Source organism: Lichenostomus cassidix, chromosome 5 (genome assembly GCF_008360975.1).
Source record: "Lichenostomus cassidix isolate B80296 chromosome 5, HeHo_3.0, whole genome shotgun sequence".
Classification (NCBI taxonomy): Eukaryota; Metazoa; Chordata; class Aves; order Passeriformes; family Meliphagidae; genus Lichenostomus; species Lichenostomus cassidix.
The window spans coordinates 50,302,043-50,326,655 of NC_139486.1; the positions used below are offsets into that span (position 1 = coordinate 50,302,043).

At 39.0% G+C, this 24,613-nt stretch overlaps 2 protein-coding genes across 3 annotated transcripts in view; one reads left to right on the plus strand and one right to left on the minus strand.

Moving 5' to 3' along the window:
• IMMP1L (inner mitochondrial membrane peptidase subunit 1) overlaps nucleotides 1-4,553 on the minus strand; it is a 30,550-nt gene extending 25,997 nt beyond the window's left edge. The window contains exon 1 of one of the 2 annotated variants that reach the window (XM_085062998.1): nucleotides 4,468-4,553. The gene's annotated coding sequence lies outside the window, so the exon portion shown is untranslated. Of the gene's footprint in view, nucleotides 1-1,958; nucleotides 1,982-4,467 lie in introns of those variants that run through there. The other variant, XM_085062999.1, reaches the window with a different exon arrangement.
• Nucleotides 4,554-4,609: 56 nt separating this feature from the next.
• ELP4 (elongator acetyltransferase complex subunit 4) overlaps nucleotides 4,610-24,613 on the plus strand; it is a 133,180-nt gene continuing 113,176 nt past the window's right edge. The window contains exons 1-3 of the mRNA XM_085062997.1: nucleotides 4,610-4,789; nucleotides 10,120-10,155; nucleotides 17,789-17,910. Coding sequence (XP_084919123.1) covers nucleotides 4,636-4,789; nucleotides 10,120-10,155; nucleotides 17,789-17,910 — 312 coding nt within the window. The 5' untranslated portion in view covers nucleotides 4,610-4,635. The remainder of the gene's footprint in view (nucleotides 4,790-10,119; nucleotides 10,156-17,788; nucleotides 17,911-24,613) is intronic.

Here is a 24,613-nt window from a genome sequence, read left to right on the forward strand (position 1 = left end):
CTCAGGATACCCACATGGATGCATTCAGGTAACATCCAGAGGCTTTCTGAGTAAGATGATATCATGTTTTATATAGTATTATACAACTGGCAAGTCCTAAACGCTACAACTAATTCTTTCGTTTGCCACAGACTGACTGGATAAGTAGTCTTTAAGCTTTTTCATAGGGAAGAAAACAGGTCTTTTGGTATCAGAGCTTCCAGGATTAAACATTCTTTCCAGTTGTTGGCTCATGGCCTGAAGATGCTGCACTTCCAAACTTATCCCATTCTAGCTAGTTCAAAGATCAGGAAAATGAAGCCATCTTCTTTGCAGCCATAATCCACGACCCATGCTGTTAGACACTTAAGACCATCTCAAAAGCAAACTACCTTGTTTCAGCTGCCAGCGGGAGCTCAGCAGGGCTCTGCATCACAGGACTGCAAACCCGACCCAGTCAGGTGACTCAGGAGCTAATCTGATTTGGTGACTATAAAACTTTAATCACTACAGTCTAATACCATCACATTCCACAACTGATGAGCGAAGCAGCCTGGCGATGGAACAGCAAACACTAATAAGATTATGAATTGAAACTGCCGCTAGGATGTGCTTTTCTAGTTCTCTATCCCACACAGAAATCCAAGAGAAAAATATCACTGAAAACTGGTCAGGCAGACACACAGCTTTGATATAAAATGGGTTGCTGTTTTATACCAAAATGAACAGCATTCTGTTCATTGTCACAGAAGGACAAGAGCATACACTGAATTGTGCCAGGCACAGTTAAAACCTAGCAAAACCATTAATCTGAAAGCAAGGACAATCAGACATGTACATCAGTAACACCATGGTGTTGAGACACACTGCTCACACAACGCTGCTGGTGTTAACTGGAGCTCCCATGAGCTACACAGGCAATCCACGTGGGAAATGGAGAGGCCATGATACCTGTGCTCCCTCTTATCAGCCACAAATATCCAAAGCACGCTTCAAGGGATGCTATTTGGGGGACACCAGGATCTTCCCCAAATCTGTAGGCTTCAGCTTTTGAAGAGAAATGTCGTACTCACTTGCAGATCAAATTCCAAGCGTAACCTTTTCCTAAATGTTCTTATTGCTATCTCACTCCCCACTGTATTCCCTCCATTTATTTTCCTCAGAGAATTTTCACCCCAAATCCTCTAGATCCATCTTAGAACCAACATTCTGCATAGACAAGTAGCTGAATTGGACCAGCAAGTTTATAAGAAGAGGAAAACAGAGAGCTTGATTTCTTCATAGCACAGTTAGAATTTGCAGTCAAAACTGACATCACCATTTGACCAGGTCTACATGACAACATGTGAGCTGCAAGGAAGGAAAGTTGATTATTCTACAGTTTAAGATTTCCCAATGCAGACACAAGTCTTTAAATCTCTCCATCTCCAGAGCTCAGAATGACCACTGTCCATCGCCATAGCTCAAGCTGACAAGAAAACTTCCTGACCACTGGAAATCATCTCCACATTCCTTAGTTTCTCTGTATTTCCATTCCACCCCAAGAGCAGGAATAGCAGGACTTACCTACCTAGTAATGTACATTAGAGGGTAAGGGTTTTTTTTTTCTTTAGGGTAATGTCTAAAATTACAATTCCTGTGGTCTTGCTTTCTGCCAGACTGCAGATTCCAGTGCGATCTTCTACCATGACTGAAAATTCACCTTTTCTAAACTGGACATGTGAATATTAGCAAACCTTTAGTATCATTCAAAAACAATGAAAAAGCTCTTATTATTCCTGAAAGTGAAACACCATTGATTTAAAAATAACTAACCAAAAAGAATTACAATATTTAACTTACATAAAATTAGTACCTCCTCTATTTGTCTGACATGAAATACAGATAAAGTCAGATGTTGTAAGCAGTATTTTCACAAGCACATATTCAGCTGGAAAGCTTTATTGTAATAAAATGTTAAAATTTGAAAAACCCCCCACCTGTTGAAAAATAGCTTATTTCCACTCGCTTTCTAAATCAGTAGGGCTTTAACTACACCTATCCTGTTAAAATGTGACAGAACAATGAACATCACATACAGAACTGCTGCAGTATTTTCAAAGTTCAGTTCTCATACTGAAAAAACTGTATCTACTTCTCCATTATTTCTGTTATATACGAAACAGTCTCTCCTGCTGTAAATTACACTGTAAGACACGGTTTCTTTATACTTTGAAGGATGCTTACAAAAAAAATTGTAACAAAAATATCACTTTATTTAAAAATACATGAAGTTCTGCAATAGCTACAAAGTTCCCAGCTAGCAAGAGCTGGAAGGTTTGGCTGCCCCACCCCACTGTGTGTGTGCCCTTTTCCATACAGCATCAGCTAAGCAGGATGACACAAAATAAAACTACTAAAAAAGTTGATAGATAGTTCCAAGTCAGGTTAGTGAGCTCCATCAGCTCAAGTGGGGATCTAACAAGCACCAGGAAACAGAGGAGGAGAAGGAAGTGAGACTTCCTCTTTTGCCAGCAACCACGCAGTTCATCCAAGAAATACTCAAACTGGTAGAGGCATGGCACAAGCATTCCCATCTGCAAAACACTTTCATTATGTGGGCTCCAATAGGAAAATGGAAAAAAAAAGAGACAATTATTTAGCCTCCACTTTTAACTGCCCTGTAGGAAAATGAGGTTAAAAAAGTATAAAAAAAACTTACAGGCAGGCAAATAGTAATGAGAAATTAAAGAACACAAGAGAGAGCTCAGCCTCGGTGTATGTTTACACCTATCCTATGAAGTTAAGTCAACCTATAATAGTGTATTTCATTTTTAAAAAAACAAGCAAGGAAATACTTTGCCTTACTGAAGCAAGAAAAGGAAATGTACTGCTTGGAATGGGAAAAAACCATCCCAGAGATTGAGTCCATGCAGTTTATCACCTGATTCTCTTTCTGGCAGGTAAGTAGTGACTTATCAAAGATATCCTCATTGGGTTACAAACTTCTATAACAAAGTTGTGCAATAGATATCCTGCAGTTTTGAAGTGTTACATACATCTGCAAGCACTCATACCTGAAATATTGAGGTATTTGGGCCCCAGGATGACAGTATAGCAAGAAATGGCAGAGTTACTGTGATGTTTTAAAAGTGAAGAACTCGTAAGTTTTCGCCTCCTCACTCCGTTATACAGAATTTATACCACAGGTTCCCACTGACAAGAACAGATGCCCAAACCCTTTTTAAAAGAATTGTGAATTATGCTTTGAGTCTTTATTTTATTAGCCTTTCCTATTCCAGATATTCAGACCTCATTGGTCAGATACTACAGAAGTGAAATGAAACAGCTACATTTATTTCTTGCCATGTTTCCCAATGTCCTTTGATTTTCTCCTCTAAAGACAGATACTTTTAACTGTCACTAAATAATAATCTATATTTAAAATTAAATATTATTCAATATTTCACAGTTTAGCAGCAAATACAAAACATTATGACAACCATTTGATATTCACGATAAAAGATCTTAAACTGTCCACTGCTCAAAATATAAAGCAGCTTGACCAGCAGCAAAAAGAATGCCATTTTACCAGCTAGGGAGACATAGTACTAAAGCTTCGTGTCCTGAATTTGAATTGGATATGAAGGAAAAACTCTGAGGTTCAGGACTGCCCACATATTGTTGCTTTTTCATGCTGCTCATATTTAACATGAGAATTTCCCCCGCACAATTAAAAGGAGACTCAAGAACCACACGTGTTCAAAAATTTGGCTTACAACGACAGTAAACATTACTCATTGAAGTTGAAACGCGATATTTAGGGATAATAGTACTAAGGCTTCATTTTTATATTCTGCTGCATACAAATGCCTTCAAGTAGTTTGGGATGCACCTGAATCATCACCAGATGAAAAACGAATATAAGATATTTGTGACAGTGGCTATTCTATACGCTGACAGCGGCTTCACTTACATTCAGAGCACCGTTGACGGACAAAGCAAACATACTAGGATTTGTGGAAGCATTTTAATGTCTTTAACTTCTTCTAGCACACGTCTCGCTCCAGGGCCATCGCACTGATGCAAGACCTCGCTCCCACGTTAAGGTATTAAACCACACGCTCACTACAGGTCCGTGGCAATGCACGAACAAGAAGGGACCCCAAGCATATTCACATCTTACGTTACAGTTACGTAAATGCATTTTACAAGTACTTTATCCTCGCAGGCTCTTTCCGAGGCACTGCTGCCGCCAGCACGGCGCCAGGCCAGCCTGGCCGCTCACGGCTCGCTGCGCTGCCGGACACCTCGGGCAGCCGCGGGACCAGGGGATTGTCCCCTGCACAGCACCCGCACCGCGCTGCCACGCCTCCCGGGACCTGTCCGCGCCCGCTGCCGGCCCCCTCAGCCCGGACACGGCCGCGCTGCCCCCGCAATGCCGCCCCGTGCCCTCGCAATGCCGCCCCGTGCCCCGGCAATGCCGCCCCGTGCCCGGACCGCTCTCACCTCCCCGCTCGCTGCCGGACGCCCCAGCCCTTCCCCGCCCTCCAGCCCGGCACGTGCCAACAACGCGGGCTCCCATTGGGCGGTTCTTCCCCGAGCCGCTCTCCCATTGGCGGAGCGCGGGCCCGGCCCTCCCGGCGCGCCCGGCCGCCGTCGCTGCCCGGCCCCGACATGGCGGCGGCCGGCGGGGAGCGGGGCCGCACCAGCTTCCAGCGCAGGCCCGGCGCTGGCTCCCGCCCGCCCGCCCTGCCGGGCACCCGGCCCGCCGTGCGCCACGGGCAGCTGCTGCTCTCCAGCGGGCTGCCCTCCCTGGACTGTGTGCTAGGTTGGTGGGAGCGGGACGGGGACCCGGTGCTGCCCCTCCTCCGCCCGGCCGCGCTCCCCTTGCCGGGCCCTGCCTGCCCTTCCCGTCACCCCGCGGCTGCTCCCGCGGCTGCTCCCTCCTCCCCGCAGCCCTGGGGTTGGGCGAAGGGCGGCAGGGGAAGCAGGACGGGGCGAGGCGGGATGTTTCCCGCCGTGAGCTTGCGGAGGAGCGGCTCGGCTGGAGTGCGAGCCTGCTGTGGGAATTGACTCAGCAGCGCACTGCTGCCGCGTTCCGCACTGTCACAGGCAGCGCTGGGAGGGTTTCGCTTTGCCAAACCATGTGGGCTGCGTTAACGCTGCCTGGACGCGGGGCAGTTCGGGTTCTCCAGTGGGGCGCTTGTTGGAATGGGTTTGGATTCTCGGTGTGTCTTTGCTGTCCTGATGGCCCCAGCTGCATCACTGAAGTGCCCCGCTTAGCCCAGTTGCACTGGCGTGGTGCTGTTTGGCTGTCTGTGGGTCTGCCTTTGCCTGCTGTCAGTGCCAAGGTGCGAGGTGTTCCCCTGGACTGATGTATTGTGGCTGTTGCTGTTATCTGTGACATGAACGGGCACTTGCACTCGGATTGGGAACTAATCAACTTTGCCGGTGCAAACAGCACGGTTTTTCTGTATGCTCTAAGGCTGTGTGGTCCTTAACTCTTCACACAGTTGCAATGGCTCTTTACTGTACGTACATGGGACTTTTAGGTGACAATGGTCTGATTTTAGCTTTATTCATTCATCCTTGGTGTATGCAGAATATAGGAATATGCCACTTCTTTTTTTCTAAGGATATTCTGTATGAGTAATGATAATATAAAAGTTGTATCCACTGTATAAAGAACTTTTTGCAGCCTGTGTATCATTTGTGTGTGTGTGTCTGTCTGCACCTTGATCAGGGATTAAGATCATTGTGGAGAAAGCTCTTCCTCCTTAAGAGAGAAATATTTCATTAAGTGAGTGTAATTTGTGAAGCTTTTTAATTGCATGAATGGAAGATTTGCACTGAATATTCCAGTTCATATTCCCTTTTATAAACAGTGAATTTTGCACAGCATAGCTCAGAAGATGTAGACAGCTCCTGTGGTCGCAGTCTCCGAAAATTCTAGGCACTTGCTAACACAATGAGTGGTTTGTTATGGAAACTGAGGACTCTTCCAATAAACGCAGGATCGCTTCTGCATTATCCTATTCCTTTAAACACTTAGTAATTTCCTGAGCTTACTAATATTTATACTTGAATATCAAGGAAGATCCTTGCTCCTAGGAACAGGAACTTTTGAACATACTTTAGATGTTTTTGGGGTTGTGGCATCTCTGAAAAGCTGGATAACTCTACTTTCCTGTGTTAAACCTTGGGTAACCTCCTAGCCCTTAAATTACTGATTTTTGGAGGCTGAGTGGGTCAGCCAGTAAAGACTCATGCTAAGTATACTGACTGTAATAAAATTTGCATTGATGCCAGGTGTTAGGCATTGTTGGAACAGACTTCCAGCAAGGTGAACCTGTTCAGAATCAGTGATTTTGGAGACTGAGGAGGAACCTCAAACATTCATCCTCTGCAACCTTAAAGCAGGCTCAGCACTGAATTCAGAGTTGGTTGCTCAGGGCTTTGTCCTGCTGAATGTTGAAAATCTGCAACAGCAGAGATTTTGCAGCATCTCAGGATAACCTGGTCCAATGCTTAATTATTTTTGTAGGGATTTTTTTTTCCTAATATCCACTGGGAACCTCTCCTGTTTTAGCTCTCATTTGTTGTTTGTTGCCCTGGCACTGTGAACCTCAGCAAAGAGCTCCACTGTCTGCTCAGTGGCTTCTCTTGGGTACCATCCCATGGCCTTTAGGGCATCCTCTCTTCTCCAGGCTGAACAAACCCACTTCCTTCAGCCACTTCTCTTGAATCATTGTGGTTCCCCTCTGTGGACTCACTTCAGTTTGTCCTTTCTTGAGCTGAGGGACTCAAAGTCATCTGGACCTTGTGTTCCAGATGTGATCTAGTGAATGCTGAGTAAAGGGGAGCATCCTTTGAGCATCTGACTGAGCCTCTGATGCTGCAGCCCACTGTGCTGGTGACTGTGTATGTGTTGATTTGGTCTGTTTTGTGTCCTTTTTGTGTGTGTGGAAATGCCTCATAAATGTGTTGCAGAATGCTGTTTGCGTGTGTCTGAAAGAATGTGGGTACTTTTCTGCTTTTGTCTTGCCCACTAGCAGGTAAATAATTGACTGTAAAAATATTTAATTTTTGTTGTCACCAGGGACTGAGGGCAATCCTGGGTTTTTGGATAAATTCCCAATGGAATGGGAATGAGCTCTTTTAGTGTGGTATTTTTATAGACATATTTTTTAAACAGGCACCAGTCAGTCTTCTAGACGTCTTGCTTTGGGCTTGAATTGAAGTTTGCCATGTTCAGAATCTGTAACCCAGATACAGTGTTATTTGCCAGACATGAAGGTACAGCTTATGAGTAGGGGAAAGCGTGGGGTTATCACACCCTGGTCTATTGAGGAGCTTCTGAAGAGGGGAAAAGGCAGAGAATACAAGGAGGAGTTTCTTTCACCCTCCAGCTGCTGGCTGATTGTTACATTGTTGTTGGTGGCTCTGAAGAAAAGCATTTCCTTTGGAAGAGAAGTGGTAGATGAGTGCTGGATTTCCAACGCTGTGTTACCTTTCGGGCACTCTGCACTTGCAGGCTTTATATTCAAGTTTACTTTCAAGGTTTATAGACCATATATGCCTGATTTGTGCCAAAGCAGATCTCTGTAATGAGCTGCAACTATTGTGTGATATAACCATCACATGCCTGGTATTGAATGTTTTGTTTCAAGCTGCTTGAGAAAAGGTCAAGGGTATGCTTTGAAAACAATCAGGACACTTCTCAACTTGCAAAGTTTGTTGTGCTTCTGCCCATAAGATCTTCAATCTCTTTGCTGTAAGCAGCAGTGTGGAAAGTTACAAGTATTGCTTAGATGTTTATATATGCTACTGTGTTAGGTACTGGCTAAGAAAAATTAAAATAGCAAAATTAGGAAGAATAACAACTTCACAGCAACTTTCTTGGGAAACTTAAAGATTTTGCCTCTTCCTTTTGACACCATCAGTATTCCTGCTATTTTTTCCTGTTGTCTGTCTTTTGTTTAATTTACTAGTATTGTTGCTAATTGTAGAATGAATATGTAACCATGGTAACTGCAATAGTTTTGCATTCCCTCTAATAGAAGACACTTGTTCAAACTGCTCACTACATCTGATAATGTAAAGACAATGCTCTGATCTGAGTTTGCCTTTAGCAACCAGGGTATGTACACATATGTTACAGCTCTGGCTTGTAGAAACAGTACCATTGATGATCTGAAAATGCAGCTTGAGAGAATTTTAGCTGCACTGTTTGACAAAGAAATTCTCTCTTGTGCAAGCACTGTAAAAGCAGAAGAGACACTACTTGTGTCGTGGCTACAGGGGAACTTTTTTATAACCAAGGTTTTTAAGTCCCCATTGCCAAGAGGTAATACCTATGTCAACCTAGGATTTGGTAAAACTGCAAAATTTTGAGCTTCTCTTTACTATGGGCTGTATAGAGCATGTGCTAATTTTAAACAATTGTTAGTAACCTGTGTGTTCTGCCTCCCTGAACAATTAAATGCAGTGACTATTGGAATCATACTTTGAATCAAACATCAATATGATTTCAGATTTTGGTCTTTTTATTTTCCTTTCCCCTGTAGTACCTCTTTTGGGTTTATTTGCATTTTTCTGAACAAATAAAATGGAACAAACAAAAATCATTGGCTTAGAACATGGGGATTTCATGAGTGATTCTAACTTTCCAATAAACAGCACTTGCAGTTGGGTTTTTGGTTTGGTTTTTTTTTTAATATCTAGGAAATGCTTGATTACCTGATAAGCTTGCTGTAAATATTGAGGTGTTTGTACATCTTGACTCAGGAGTGTAGCTTAACCTCTGCATCTCTATAACTATGAAATTAGTAGCTGACTGAACACTTTCACTGCCATGTGCTGCTCAGATTGTGGTGCATCATGGCATGATGGCAAAGTGATCCTGTTCTGGTTTTAATTCAGGTGCTATTATGCAACAATAGTAGCACTTCTTGGTCTATGGGAGAGCAATTTGCTTTTTCTCTTCCTCCTGGGTATATATCAACATTACAGGTGCTACAGACATTTGTAGTCCCACTAGCAGAGCTAAAGATTAAGAACTTGATCCAACTCCTATTGGAATCAGTTTCTAGGGAAGTTTAATGAGCTCTTGCAACTTTATAAAATGAAAGATCCTATTCACTAGAGTCCATCTGTGCAGTCCAGAATTGACTTCTGGAGCTTTGGATACTGTACTGATACTGTACTGATGGGATTCAGTTTGCTCCCAACTTGCTTTTAAATCAGTATGAAATTGCAGACAGCATCCTGCAATTTCCATGTAAAATACTTCAATAGGTTGGCTACATATGGCCATCTGAACACTTCCAGGGATTTTTGGCTTTCCTGTCACAGTCTTATATAAATGTTAAACAAAATAGTCTGATTTCAGGTTATTCCAGTATTGTAATTCTTGGAATTCAGATTATAAAGCAGTTTACTCTTTCATTAAAATAAGAGTTCTTCTTTCACCATCTGTGTAAAGGAATTCATAGAGCTGTTGTTATGTCCAAGACCTACTATAAACAACTGCAATGTCTTCAGTAGTGTCTGTTTTTTCATAGTGTACATGTGTTGTGATGCTTATGTCAGTCAGTCAAGGTTTCATTGGGTGAAATCCTACCTGTCTTGCTGCCATGTCAGTTTTCAGCAGTAAAATAAAAAGCAGTGGAGCCAGGATTTTGCCTCAAACACTTGGATGGGACTTTGGTAGCCTCTAATTAGGTCACTTTGCTTACACCCTACTTGGTACAAAAGAATATCACTTGATAATGATTAATATGAATTTAATTTGGAGGATGTTTACTCACTTGAATCATCCCAGTAAAAATCTGCTGGCTCAGACCATGCATCACCACTGTAGTACTTGAGCATGGTTGCGTAGAGCTCTGCAGGATCTTTTTACCACAATGATGATAGTACAGTATATTGTGAAAGTAATTGTAATGTGCAGTATATAATTACATGTAATGTGTAATTATTTCATAATAGAGAATTGTAGTAAGTATTGCAAAGGTAATTAAAATGTTGTTCACTTTTATATTTTTAAATTCCCTGTTATCACCTTTCTTTGACTTATAAACTAAGAAAAGTTAATTGTTCTCTAACATAGTATTAAAATGTAGTCTTACTTTATTCTTCATTTTGTTTTGTTTCCAGGTGGAGGCGTAGCTGTTGGAACCCTTCTTCTTATTGGTTAGTATAGAATATATGGAGATTTAAAGCTATATTCTGAAGTTTTTTACTCTTTAATGTATTCATTAAATAGCCTTTCTTTTCACTCTTTCTTGAAGTCAGACGTTAAGAAAATATAACTTTCAGGTTCCTTCACTGTGTGTTGCCTACAGAATGGACTATTGTCTATCTCAGGAATTACTGGAGATGAATCAAAACCTTAATTTTAGACAGGCTTGAATGCCCATGAAAAATACCAGGGAATTCTCATTGAAAGTGGGGTGTTCAGCACATTTCAGGAGTTATTAGCAAAATCCACAAATTAGATAAGATTTTCTAAACTGCTGTTAGATTCAGACTGTTTATAATCACAAAGGGGTTTTTGTTTATGTTTGGCTATCTGAGGAAGATATGTAGTGCAGAATATTTTAATCTTTTGGTTGCCAGAATCAACTGAGAGAAAGGTGATGGAAGCCTGCTTTGTGTCGGTGTGGATGAGGCACACTGAGATGATTAAATAGGTTACACCAGAATTCCCTTTACAGATCACGTTGCAGCTCTCTGGGACTATGTCTCCACTGCAGCTGAGGTGCCCAGATTTCCTGTCTGTTTGATTGAGTTGACACAAAAACAGCAAAAAAATTAAGAATTCTTGTATTAACCTCCACCCCGAAGGAGCACTGGAATCTCATGACTCTCATAATTGAGAACAGTGACTAGATTTCAGCCTTGCCTAGGGACAAAGCAGACTAGTACATGCCTGGGTGATTTGGGTGGTTTCAAAGAAGTTGTGCCTATGGAGTGTTTTAAGAGCTTGCTATTGAAGTATTGGGATCATAAGTGTTTGTGAGAACTGGTAGAGGACACTGAAGGAAAGAACTGGAATATTATAAAATACAGCTTCTGTTTTTGTGTGCTGTTGGAGCAGTCACTGGATGGCAGGCCTTGAACTATGGCTCAAAAGAAAACAAGGATTGTGATGGATTGACCTTGACTAGACATCAGATGTCCATCAAGCTGCTCTAGCACTCAGCTGGACAAGGGAGAGAAAAATCTTTGCTGTTATTTCCTTCCTGATGTTCTGAAGTAGGCTCTTCACTTCCAAGAAGTTGTCTCCTGGTCACTTGGAAGTATTCTAGTAACATGGTTTAGAATTCCTTGGCATGAAATTTATGCAAAGGCAAAAAGGTCATGTCTGCAGTGATAGGCACCAATAGCAGCTCTTCTCTTTCAGCCTTGAGATAGATTCAGTCAGGAATTTTCATTCATTTTCTAAAAGGGATGAAAACATTCTGGTCCTAATATTTTATCTGTGTTTACTTTCACCATGGAAAGACAACCATCGCTTGGGAGATTGAATTTGTATCTAGAATTTTGGTTACATAATTTTAGTTGCTGCAATTCAAATATTGTTCTTAACACTAAAGCACCAAACAGTGACATTTGGGGAAAAGTTATTTGAAATCTTTTAGCCACTACTGGATTTACATTGTGTTACCTTCTGTTGGTATAGGGCTCATGTAACCTGCACTAGAGCCAAACAACATTTTCTTTTTGCCACTGAGCAAGCTAATTGCTCTTACTATGGCTTGCTGTTAGCTCAAAGCTAGTCTTTATTTCTGCATTTTATCCATCAGAGACACCTATTGATGTGTCACTGAATCTTTGAAAATGTTGGTTTTTATATAAAGTATGTAAACTATATATATGGTGTGGTGCAGATTAAGTAATTTGAATAGTTGCTTGCCAGAAAAAATAACTGACATTTTCAGTTTGAGAAGAGCTGCAGTCCCATTATGGTAGAAAAGAAGAAAAAAAATGTTAGAACCTATTATATTTTACATAGATCAGCGATTGAGACTCGATTAATTTTGTTTTGTGTTCCCATTACAATATTCACTGCCCCTTCCGGTAGACAAGCTGAGTGGCATCCAATGAACCTACTAGCAGGAATATTGTCATTAAATGAAAGAAGTGGTGGAATATTTCCCCAGAGAGTGGTGTAGATGTGAAAAACAGTCATCTGCATGCTGATGGCTCGATGCAAGATTTTTACCTGAAAGGATTTTTACCTGAGCTCTGTTTCCTCTGAGTGCATATCTGGCCATACTCAGTGGTAGGTTTAATTTGCTTGTCCCTATGTTGGTTATGTACTTGTGATCTGATATGAAACTTGGCTTGACAGAAGCACAAATGAGAAGGTCTCTTTTAGATCTGAAAACTAATTTTTTTTCCCAAATGAGACTTACCATGTGTTATTTTGAAACGTATAATTATATACAGAAAGTCTTAAAGCAGGAACTATATTTATTCGTGACTCATTAGTCTAAAAATTTTGAGACTAATTTTTAAAGTTGGTGCAGGTAGCATTGTAATGGCATTGTTAGAATATCCTGTCAGCATACCAAGAAGTTCTGTCATGAGATTAGTCTAGGCAAGCTTAATATTATCAGGATTGAAGCTGTCAGTGATAAACCTCCTAGGAAGATCTTTCTGTGTTGTACTCCAAGTGTTATAAAAAGGTTAAATTCTTCCCCCTTCCTTCAACATTCTCTAAGGCAAGAATAAATTGCATTACTTTTAGCTTAGCTCCTTTTGCAAATTAAATGCTCATCTTCATTATTTGACGCATTATCTTGGTTAATTTAACCAAATAATAGTAGATTCAGGGTATTAAAATATTTATTTTAGCTGTTGTGTTCTGAAGATGTAGTAATGGCACAGGTTACTTAATAAGACTGTAAAATATTATTTGAAATATAAGTGTACAAGTTTTTAAAAATCAATTCATAATAAAGAGCATTGTGATTTTCAGTTGAACTTAATTCTATGGTATATTCTTTTGACAGTGTTTTAATTATATGAGAATTAGAGAGTTCACACACATGGTATTCTCATGCAAGATCCTGCCTTCCAGAGCAGCTTGAAACTTCCTGGGGTTTGTTCATATAACAAGAATTAGGGTTTTAGCTAGTACTTCATTTGAAAAAATTCCTGCAGTAGTGGGTTGCTGTTATGGAGCAGCATCAAACCAGCTTGTTCAATATGAAGTGAGACCACACATTTGTGGTTTCATCTGAAGCTGCCTCAGGAGATCAGCTTTCCAGAAGAGTCTCCCTTTTCAAAACAAACAAGAATAAGCACACTCCTTCCCCCTCTCATCTCTTGTATACTTTAACCTGTTGTATGTGTGTTTTGCCAGCCCAGGAAGAGTTTCCAGGAGGATGTTATTTTGGTTTTAAATGTAAGCCTTGTTTATATAACATGTTCTGCATAGTGAGTTACAGCACCCTCAATAGATGTGTCCTGGGCACCCTGTAAGAACCTGTTCTTGCTTACTTTTAAAAGCCCCAGTTTTGACAAGGTCACTGACAGCTAAATGTTTTAAAGATTATCAATAGGAGGGGTTTTGTTGGTAGCTGAGGTCAGTTATTAAAAGGTAAAGTTGTCTGGTTAAAAACAGGTCTATACTTGTACATTCTAAGCCTTGAAGCAGTTTCAGCTACTTTAATTAGCTACTATTATTTTTGTTAGACATGCAATTTAACCTGACTGGTAAGAGCTCTCTTCACTTGTCAATATAACTGAATTCATCATCTTTTTAAAGCCGAAATAGATAATCTCAAGAGAGGTACAAAACAGTGATTTGCTAAATATAATTCTACAAAATACCAGTTAGCAGAATTCACCTTCCTGAAGTATGGCCAAATGCCAAATATTGTAACTTATATGTTTGACAACTCCGTTTTGGCATGTGCTAATTAAATGCAAGTGACACAAAGTATATCCCCTCAAGCTTAGCAAATGTGGACATTAGAAAAGTATCTTTTAAATGGAATTTCAGATTAATAAAATAATCTCATTTTATAACCTGCAGCAACTCAGAGAGATGTTTCATAGCTACAGAAAGACACACCTTAGGTCACAGGACCATAATGTAGAACTATCTTTCTGGTAAAAAAATTATCAATACTGATAGTCTATGACAGGCTTTTGGCAGCTTTAGGGCAACCTGTCTAGACTTTGTACGGAGAAAAAAGATAAGTCATCTGTACATTACATTGTTGCAGTCTTATTCTTTCCTCTTACAGCTCTCATAATTTTAAGCAATTATACTGCAAATGACCACTGGAGTTTTTCAAAGATCTTCATGCTGTTTGATATACTGATATTTGAAAGTGAGGTATTATAAATACAGTATTTATAAATATGATATTTGTTACCTTATGGTGGATTTTGTTCTTGACTTTTTATTCTTCTTCAAGTTCTAGTGCTTATTCTGCATCCCTCTCTTGGAACATGAATGTGTCTGTGCAGAGGGAGTTTTTCCTTAAGGTCACATGGTTATGTACCAGTTTCTAAAATTAGATTTTTTCCTTAATTTTTAAATAAATTATATATTTACAGTGCCTCACACATATCTGTTCTCTTGTTTTCTGTGCCCTAGAAAAAAGCCTTAAATTTTTATACTTAATTCTCTGACCCACAGATTTCTTTGAGTAGTCGCTACAGACAGTCTGTTCACAAAGGTGTCAGGAGTGTGCCTTATGTATTTGGTAGCCTATACAGTGCAGTGGTGAAAAGACCCATAAATAGGAATTGGTCTTTATCCTTAGTATTCAACAAGGTTATATGTTGGAATTCATTGCACTCATACTGACAATACTGCTTTTTTTCATGACTGTCTCAGCCATGAAAGCATGCTCATTGGAAAGAGACCAATGGAGAGCCATCACAATAGACTATTTTATTTATGTCCTTATCTGTAGGATCAGAAGAGGTTTTGTCCTGTAGACAATATGCATAACTTCTAGGTAAATAATCTCTTTTCCTTGTATAGTTTCACGCTTCACTAGTTACTCACCTGCTACTTAGCTGCAGAACACTCTTTGTTCCAAAAGAATTGGAGAAAGCTGCACAGTGCTGTGTGACTTGTGGTGACTGGACCCAGAAAAGAGGCTGCAGCTGCAAGAGTCTTATTTGTTTATGTGCCTTAGTAGCTGGAAGTGAAGTTCACAATGAAGGCTGCTGACAGGACAGCTCTTTAGTGTGGAAGCTGAGAATAAAGATTTGGGCCAGGCTTGCCTGAAGTATGTGGCTGACTAAAATGATCTGAAGTGTTAGTTCCTACATGAACTGAGTGAAGGTAGTTCTTTCAGAGGTGATGGAGTTTGGAAAGATAAAGATAACAGTTGGAAATTTATCCCAGCCATTCAAATGCTAAGTCCAAGCATTACCAGAGAAGTATTTCATTCTGGGATTCTATGGAAGTAATCAGTGAGCTACTGAAGTACCTGTGCTAAATGATTTGTTTGTTTATTTATAAGAAGAAAGCTGTACTCCTATGGTTTTGAATAGTAACGTAACTATTGAAGCCAGGGTACAATGGATGCTATCAGAAAAGCCCCATATGGATGCACTTTAGATCTTTTGAATACCACGAAAGTTTAGTGACCTAGAAATGAATCAATAAAAAGCATCCTCTATCTGACAAATTGAAGAACTGAGGGATTCTTACAGATGCATTGACTTTAACAATTCCAGATACACTGTTTGTAAAGGCTTTCTGAGACACATCTAATCCTTAGAGTACTGTAGCAGACTATGAGGTGGTTTATATTTAGATTGCTCTCCAATACTTAATTTCCTATTTTTACTGTAAGTTTATTTTTATGAAAATCAACGTAAGAAGAAAGGGAAGGCTAGTGCTAAAATGTAAGTGTCCTTACACTGAATGTATTTCTAATTTGCTAACTTGAATATTCCTTGTTGTTTTGCAAAATACGTTTTGAAAGGGTATGGCAGTGTAAGAACTTCTCTAGTCCTGTTATTTTACAAATAAATCAATGAGTTAACAAAATTAAGTATCATCTTTGGTAAGTCAGTAAAAAGGTTTATATCCCTGTTCCTTGTTGCTTTATTTCTACAGTGTGTTTTAACATTCCAGCATTTCAAATAAAACTTGGGGAAAAATCTTACCTACTACAGCCTTATTTCTTCTTAGCTTAGTTAAATAATTACCAACACACGGTATGATTTCTTATATTTATCCATGGTTTGTGGAGTTTCTGTGTTATGTTTGGCACAAAAAATTGAGTGCATTGTTTGCTTGCTAAGGGATAATTAGTATCAAAAATGATGGTCCAGAAAGACTGAATAGTTGCACACATACAAACCATAAGACACTTGGACTAAACAAGATACTTTCTTATACTCTATTAAATGTCAGTTAAGTACATATCAACTCAGTGTTTCTGTGCCTCAGATGGCGAAGAAGGTGAACTTTAACCTCAGATACAAATTAAAAAACCAAGACTTTTCAGTCACAGAGGATGATGTAATTGTTACAGCTGAGGATCCTTCCAGAGCACCTGACAAGTGTTCCTTTTCCTCTTCTGTTCAAAGGGAGAGAGATCTAACAAAGTTGTTTCCCTCCAGTGACATCTGCTGCAGTGATGTGATTACAGGGGAGGCTTGGTGGCTTCTTTCAGGTAGCTCAGACAATTAAAAAAGCCCAACAAGTAGATCTCATGCTGTCACTTTGATTTCTAGAGGTCTTTGGTTCTTAAATTGAGAGCTTCATAGATGGAGATTAGCACATGGAAATCAATATACTGTGAATAATATGTTACTAATGATAATGCAGTAAGCAGCCAAAGCATGAATAACTAGAGAGAGACAATGGTTGGGGAGGCAGGAGCTGTCAGTGTTCTGGACTCCAGTTATAAGGGAGACTTACTCTGCACAGGGGTTATATTTTCCTCTTGTTGAAACAGTTTAAGATCTAAGCAGTCTCCAAAGACTATATTTACAAAATAAGACTGGAGTGCAGTGAGTAGACTGGAGTGTAGCAGTGCAACACTGTTCTCAGTGATTTGTTTCTAAAGTTCTCCCATTGCTATTACTTTTTTTCCTCCTTTTTGAATATACACTTCCTTTCCTTCTTTCCTTTTCTCCTTCACTGCATTGATTCTTTTTGATTCTGGTACACGTCAAAGTTATACTATTTTTATTTTCCTCTTTACTGTTTTTTGCAAGTTGGGTATGAATGACAATTTTTTAATTTTCTCTCTTTGTTACTGGTTTTCTGGTTTTAATTTTGCTATTTCATATGGGTAGAAAGGAAATTCTTCTCAAGTCTCACAAAGAATGTATTGCGTCTCGTTGGTTCTGTATAAAACAAATCTCTCCCTGTGTATTTTTCTGTCTCTACATCCCTCTGTGTTGTCTTCCAGCAGCCAGATAAGGAGATGAAAAAGTGAAACCTTACATAGGGCATTTACTTTTCTCCCATACACCACAAAAAGCTTCAACACTGTTTTTGTTGATATTTCCTACAAATAAAGAATGTCAGAGATAGTTCAGATTTCAGTTGTTATGCACACATCTACTTCCCATAGCTTGAAGTTAAGATAAGTTTTAGTCATGTAATGTTCATTAATGTTCATTAAGGCTCTCTAATTCTGGTAATTTCTGATACTTGACTTTCAGCAAGGAAGCTGAAGGAAGTCCTGTTTTGCCTGTGATCTCTGTTGTACATTATAGCCTCCAGGACATAGACCCAAAGAGGCTTTTTACAGTGTTGTGAACATACAGGTAGGCAATTTATCTAACAACAACAACAAAAATAATCCAACCATTCTTGTTTTCACAGAGGAGGATAAATACGGCCTTTACTCCAATTTGTTGTTCAAGTATTTTCTCGCAGAGGGAATTGTCTGTGGACATGACCTGTTTGTTGCTTCTGCTAAAGAGCATCCTGACAACATTTTGAAGGTAAATAAGACCCATTGATTTTGACAAGTAAAACTGTAATCTCTTGATGAATTTAAATGCATTTTGCAGTGTATATATTGTGTAGTAACAAATTAATTCATCTTGGTGATATATAAGAATGCATTGGGAAGTACAGGAGTATTTACATTAGCCAGATTTGGGAATTAAATTCAGGTCTCTGTCTTCCATCTATGGACAGTGGAGCAAAATCCTCCCAAGGCCAAATTGGGCTAGGAACCTGTTTATTCTTCGTTTTGGTAATGGATGAAAACCAGACAGACTGACTGGCTTAGGGGAATGGTTTCAGTAAGCCCAGCTACTTACAGTTTCCTGCTGCCTGCCAGGAAGAGTAGTTAAGCAGCTTCCAGTATGTTGTGGTGGAAGCAGTGTACAATTTGTGTAGATGTTTATTGTAGTTTCTTGTAGAAAATAAAAACATCATTTAACATCTCTACCATTTCCTTTGCACTTGCATTTAATTGTGACTCTTTTTTGTGTTAGGGGACATGGTCAGCTTTGGATCAGGTCATACAGAAAGGGTCCCTTCAGACTTCAGGGGATTCCCAATCAAACACTGATAGTTTCTGTTATAAGAAAATTATATAAGGGAAAAAGCCTGATCAACAGTGCAAAAAATGCTGAAGTGTGAGGATAATCTTACAAAATTTCATTAAATATTTTATGTCTTTCTAAGGCTGCGTTTTCCTAATATCAGAAGTAACATATAATTTACTGATTACTTCTGCATCAAGTGAAATCTGGCTATTTCCCTAAGTGTCTTCAGAGACTATTTCTGGACAAAATGATTACTTTTCTGTTTTCCTACCTAGTGATGGTAAATTCTATGCCTTACCTATTGGATATTATCTTCAGTATACAGGGAAAAGAATATTCTTAATGAAATTAAATTATTGTGGTTGTGAAAAGTCAATTTTTTAGTGATCTTGAACCTAAAGGAGGTTCATTTAGGCATGAAATTTTTTATCATTTGTGGTTAAGAATAAAGGCTAAACAAATAGGTTAGAATTTGATTTTTAATTATGAATTACATAAGAATGTGCTATATTTTTTAATTAATTTGTTTTAAATAACAGATAATCAAGTATTGACTCCCTGACAATACAATACTTGACTGTTGCAGTTTTTTTTCTCATTGAGATTGAATTATCCAAATTATCAAATAAATATTTTTATTGCATTGCATTAAATTTTCTTAAAATGGAGTAGCTAATGTACATTTTATTTTTCTTTCTTTCACCTTTGATTCAACTGTTCATAGCCTGTCATATTTTTTCTGGCTTCTTTATGCCTTTATGTGATAATCAACAGACAATGGTACATACATCTGCCATACATCTTGTACCACTTTGAGTTTATGGTCAGTTAGTTTGATATGCCTTATCCAGCTGTGTTGTCTGATATGGAATAAATTTTCCATCCTAATTTTCAGGGGTAGACACTAGGCAGGAATACTGCATTCCTCTGTTGTAACTCCAGAGTGTTGCTATAAGAGACTACAAATGGATGGACAATATTGCTGCAGGACCGTCAATGGAAACATAATCTTGTTTTGACTCTTCCTCCCTTTGTGTCTTAGTGTATCCAACAATATTCTTGTCTGTGCTATTTACTCTTACCTTGACTACTCAACACTTTCTTTGTTTAGCAGACAGATGCAGCAGAGTTAATTTCTCTGATTTGTATTGTGTCAGTGAAGTAGCCCTCACCTTCAGGCACTTCAAGAAAACCTCTCCTGTCATAAAAATGAGCTGCTTGGGATTTGGATTACTCCACCAAGTCAGGATTTTAATATAGCATATTTGACCATTGAATAACATGGCGTTTTATATAATGAAATTAGTAATAAATTTTCAGTATCTGATTGGACTGTATTCTTTACTGGAAGGGTAACAGAGACATGGTACTTACCAACCTGAATTACACTTTATGCTTGGGTTTTGTTTGGTAAAATTCAAATATGGATTCAATATATCCCATAGCTAGGATCTAATTAGCTGGTTATTTCATAAAGGCAGTTCATTAACTGTCCATATTGTGTCCATATTAAATGTCCATATTGTGTGGTCAGTCTATCTACATGTTCAATTTTCTGCTGAGGTGCCATAATTGCCCCATTCCAATTTCGTGATGTGATTGGAAGTTTCTTGAACCTATAACCAAGACAAATATTGCTGGTAGTAGGAAGGGGAAAAGACATTCTTATAGACCATAATTATCTTGAAATTGTGTATAACTAAAAGACAGGCAGAGGATAAAAAGCCCTGATCAGCCGCCTAAGATATATTATATTACCACCCACCAATTTATCCATCATCCTTTGAAAATATATTCATGCCTTTTGTAGTCAAAGCTCTTTCAGGAAACTGGCATTAAGACGTAATGGTGAAAAATTATACACCTCTGGTAAAACCTACAGAACTATATACATGCTGGTTTTTAGAAAGTATTTTAAACATTTGAGAGCATTTCTGTTGTCTCTATATTCTTCAAAAAAAGGCAACTTTTTGCTATAAGGGCATAAATACTGGGAATAGTATATAAGAAATTATATGGTAACTTCTGTGACTGATCATAAAATAAAACTGCTTGCATTGGTAAATGGAAAATTTATTCCATAGTAAAATTATTTCATATTTGACATTAAAATTCTACAACTGCCTAAACTGCCTATAAAATAATTTCTTTACCTTTATTCCTGATTATTTTATTTAGGTTTTGTGGGGAACTGGTTCTTGCAAGTTTTAATGAGAAAAAATGGTTTATTTATAGCTTACCTTGACAATAAAGATTGCTCTATTACGGTGCTTTTACTGTAGAGCCTGTGCAAAGTGGAATGGAGGGCACCCTCAGCAGGTTTACTGACAGCACCAAGCTGCGTGCTGCAGTCACCATGCTGGAAGGAAGAGATGCTGGAAGGAAGAGATGCCATCCAGAGGGTCCCTGACAGGCTGGAGAGGCTCAGGAGAACCTCATGGAGTTCAGGGCCAAGAGCAAGGCTCTGCACTGGGCTGGGGCAATCCCCAGCACAGACACAGCCTGGGCAGAGAATGGATTGGGAAGGCACTGAGGAGAAGGACTTAGGGGTGTTGGATGACCAGAAGCTCAACAGGACCCAGCGATGTGCACTCCCAGCCCAGAAAGCTAAATGTACCCTTGGCTGCATCCAAGGCAACATGGGCAACAGGTCAGGGGAGGGGATTCTGCCCCTCTGCTCTGCTCTGCTGTGATCCCACCTGGAGCATTGCATCCAGCTTTAAGGCCCCCAACAAAAAAAGGGCACAGACCTGCTGCATTGAGTCCAGAGCAGGCCACAGAGATGCTCAGAGGGCTGCAGCACCTCTCCTATAAAGACAGGCTGAGAAAGCTGGGGATTTTCGGCCTGAAGAAAAGACTCTGGAGGGACCTTCTATCAGTTTTCCAGTACCTAAAGGGGCTACAAGAGAGCCAGAGAGGGACTTTTCCCAAGGGCAGGTAGGGATAGTGCAAGGGGAAATGGCTTTAAATTGAGAGAGGGCAGATTTAAATAAGATACTGGGAAGAAATTCTTCCCTGTGGAGGTGGTGAGGCAGGGTGTCCCAGAGAAGCTGTGGCTGCCCTGTCCCTAAAAGTGTCCAACGCCAGGTTGGATAAGGCTCTGAGCAGCCTGGACTAGTGGAAAGTGTGGCTGTCCATGTCAGAGGTGTGGAACAATATGATCTTTAAGGTCCCTTCCAACCCAAAACATTCTGTGATTTTATGATTTGTCTTGCAAAGAAGACTTGCAGGTCATTATATGTGTTGGGAAGCAGGAACCAGCATCCCCTGTAGCACTCCATTTAACCTGTAGGCCCCTGGCCAGTGCTAATATCAGTGACCATCCCATTTGGTACCTGAAAGCCTAAGGTGGAAGAATGGGAGGTCCAGAACTGCTTTCTAGAGCTGCCTTTTCATGTCCTGTGAAAAAGTTGAATGCCATGTTTGATAATGGCCTTTCAATGGAATTTCTGTTTTCAAGCAGGAATTTTATTACACGATACTTCCACACTTAACTGAGATTGTCTTTGGAGGTTCTCTTACAAGAAGAGAGGATAAAGGGTATCACAGTGAAAGGGGGAGATGCAGCTTCCCGTGGTGATGAAGCTGGGAGGGGCATGTGGGCAAGTGTAATGGCTTATTAAGAAAAAAGCCAATAGGGACAACATGAGAAAACCCTCCAGGAACAAGTTTTTTCAAAGTTCTGACTAAGCTGAAAAGATCTCTAAAGCAAAAGTTAAAGTATATTTTAAAAGGCATGTTGCTTAAGTGTAATTTGGGAAAGACTAAAAGAGTTCTATCATCTTCAACAAGCTGGTTATACTGGGCAGGCCTGAAGAACAGAAAGTGCACATTTACCCTTTTCCTGCTGGAAAACTGCATGCAGGAAGAACCTAGCAAAATGCACTTTTGTTCTTCCCAGGGTTATTTAAAAAAACAACAACAATAAAAAACCACTGAGCTGTGTGTGCAAATAATGCCTTGAAAGAAAACATAGCTGTCTACATGGACTTTTTTTTCACCAAAATACTTTCAGCCATGATGCTTATATTTTTCCTTCACAGATATGATTCTAAACCATTGTTTTGTGAAAAGGAAAAATGCAAACCTGGAAGAAATGTTCAGGCTGGTGACTAGGGCTGTCCATTTTCAAAGAGTGCTATTCTAATTATTTGCTGTCTCTTTGCTATCTGGTATTGGGAAAGAAGCTGTTTCTGAAGGCTAGAGGTAATTTTTCTGTCATCTGACATTTTTAGTTCATAAATTAAAAGCATAATACCTTGAAAGGTAAGAATATATGTACAAATAGGGCTACATTCCTATTCTTTTTTTTTCTAATCATATTTTCAGAGTACATGAACTTGATGCAGTGATTCAGTTGCTACATGCTGTCAAAAGGTATCACTTAATACACAGAAATCCAATTACAGTTACAGCAGAAGTGAATTTTCCTATCACCTACCTCTCTTTCTGAAGTCTTGTGGTAGCACAAAGATTAGGGTTGAGGCTAAGCCTGGCAGCTGTCTGCGTTGAAAAATTTAGTTTCTATATTGTGTAGATCTTGCTCACCTATTTACTTTTCTTGCTTGGATGTTGGGTAAATGGAATATCTATTTTACATTTTTCATTGTTAAAATGCAAATATTTTAATTATATTGTGATGTATAATTTTCTCCATTATGAACTGTGTTATAATCTTGACATAGAAGTTGAAGAGGTGTGAAAGAGACACTTGGAAAAAATGGTTCTTTTGTATAAAAAGAATTAAATCTTTTTAAGCAGTATACACCCTGGAAACTCTAAAGCATGAAGGTTTGCTTTCGTCAAAAGTTCTGACCAATCTAAAAAGGTTTTCTAGATGCAGAGAAAGTAAATGTTTGGTGTAAATTTCAGATTTCTTATCTGCCATTCAATGTATGTCCATTAGGAAATTTTCTTTTATCATCTTAGTTCTGAAATTACAGGTCTTTTAAGCACACATCTTACTTAGCCTGGTAAATGTATCATAAAAGTGATAAAACCTAAGTGTTTAGGTTTCAATGTCCACAAATGCCTATTGAACAAATCTAGTTGGTAACTTTGGTAGAGTTGGTTTGCTCACTTAATGGACTATTGCTTAGAGTGCTCATCTCTGATGGTTTTCATGAATAATGCTGCTGTGATTAACTCTGGTTAGGCTTAAGCTAGTGTATTGTACACTGCAGCAGAGTCTGCAGAATTTTGGACAAGGACACTCAGTTTCTTCATGTAATTTTATTTTCTCATTCTCTGCTGTATTTATCTTTCTCATACTTAAGCATTCATGAACTGATTCAGAAAAAAATGATATTTTAAAAAAATCATCTAATTGTTTGATAGACACTCTTGGATTTAAATGTTGTGAAATGCAGCCATCGTGCAAGGGAGTTAGAGCAAAGAGTTTTGTGACTTAAAGGTTTACTTCTGTGTATGTGAAGTATAGAATATATTCTCATGGGTTAAAAAAATACCACTTAGAGTGCTTGCAATTAACTTATTTTCTAAAATCAAAGAATATTGCTTCCTGTTTACCTTCACACAATTCTTGTTTACCCTGGGCTGACATCCATTAGGTCTTTCTGAATGTCAAAGCAAAATTTCTGTAGACCAGCCTTACCTGAAGATGGAAATAAGCTGTTGTTTGAGGGCTGCTGAAAGGAGAAAAATTCTGTATCTATTCATTTATGTTCTTTGACAATATACCTTGTATTCACAAGTATTTACAATGAAAATAGAATCCTCCCCCCTTTTGGGCATAGGGCCCTTTAAAGTGACATTTATATAATACATTGTTGAAAAGAAAATATTTACCCTTCCTGACTTACCATCTGGTGTCCTTTAAATACTAAAAATTAACATAATGAAAAAGAGCCTTAAATTCATGTGAATTTAAACTATTTAAATGTTGTTGCAGTTACAGATCAACAGAGAATCGTACTCCCTGTAGTATTTTTTTTTCATGTTTTTCACCATACTTGTGATAATAACTGCACTTCAAAATAGTTGCATAAACCCATGTGAACAACATATTTATTGATACATAAATAGATAATGTTTTAAATTCTTAAGTACTATTAATTATACAGTTATTGAAACCCATAAGGATCAAAGGATTTTATATAAGAGGGATTTCACATACAGCTTGGATTAT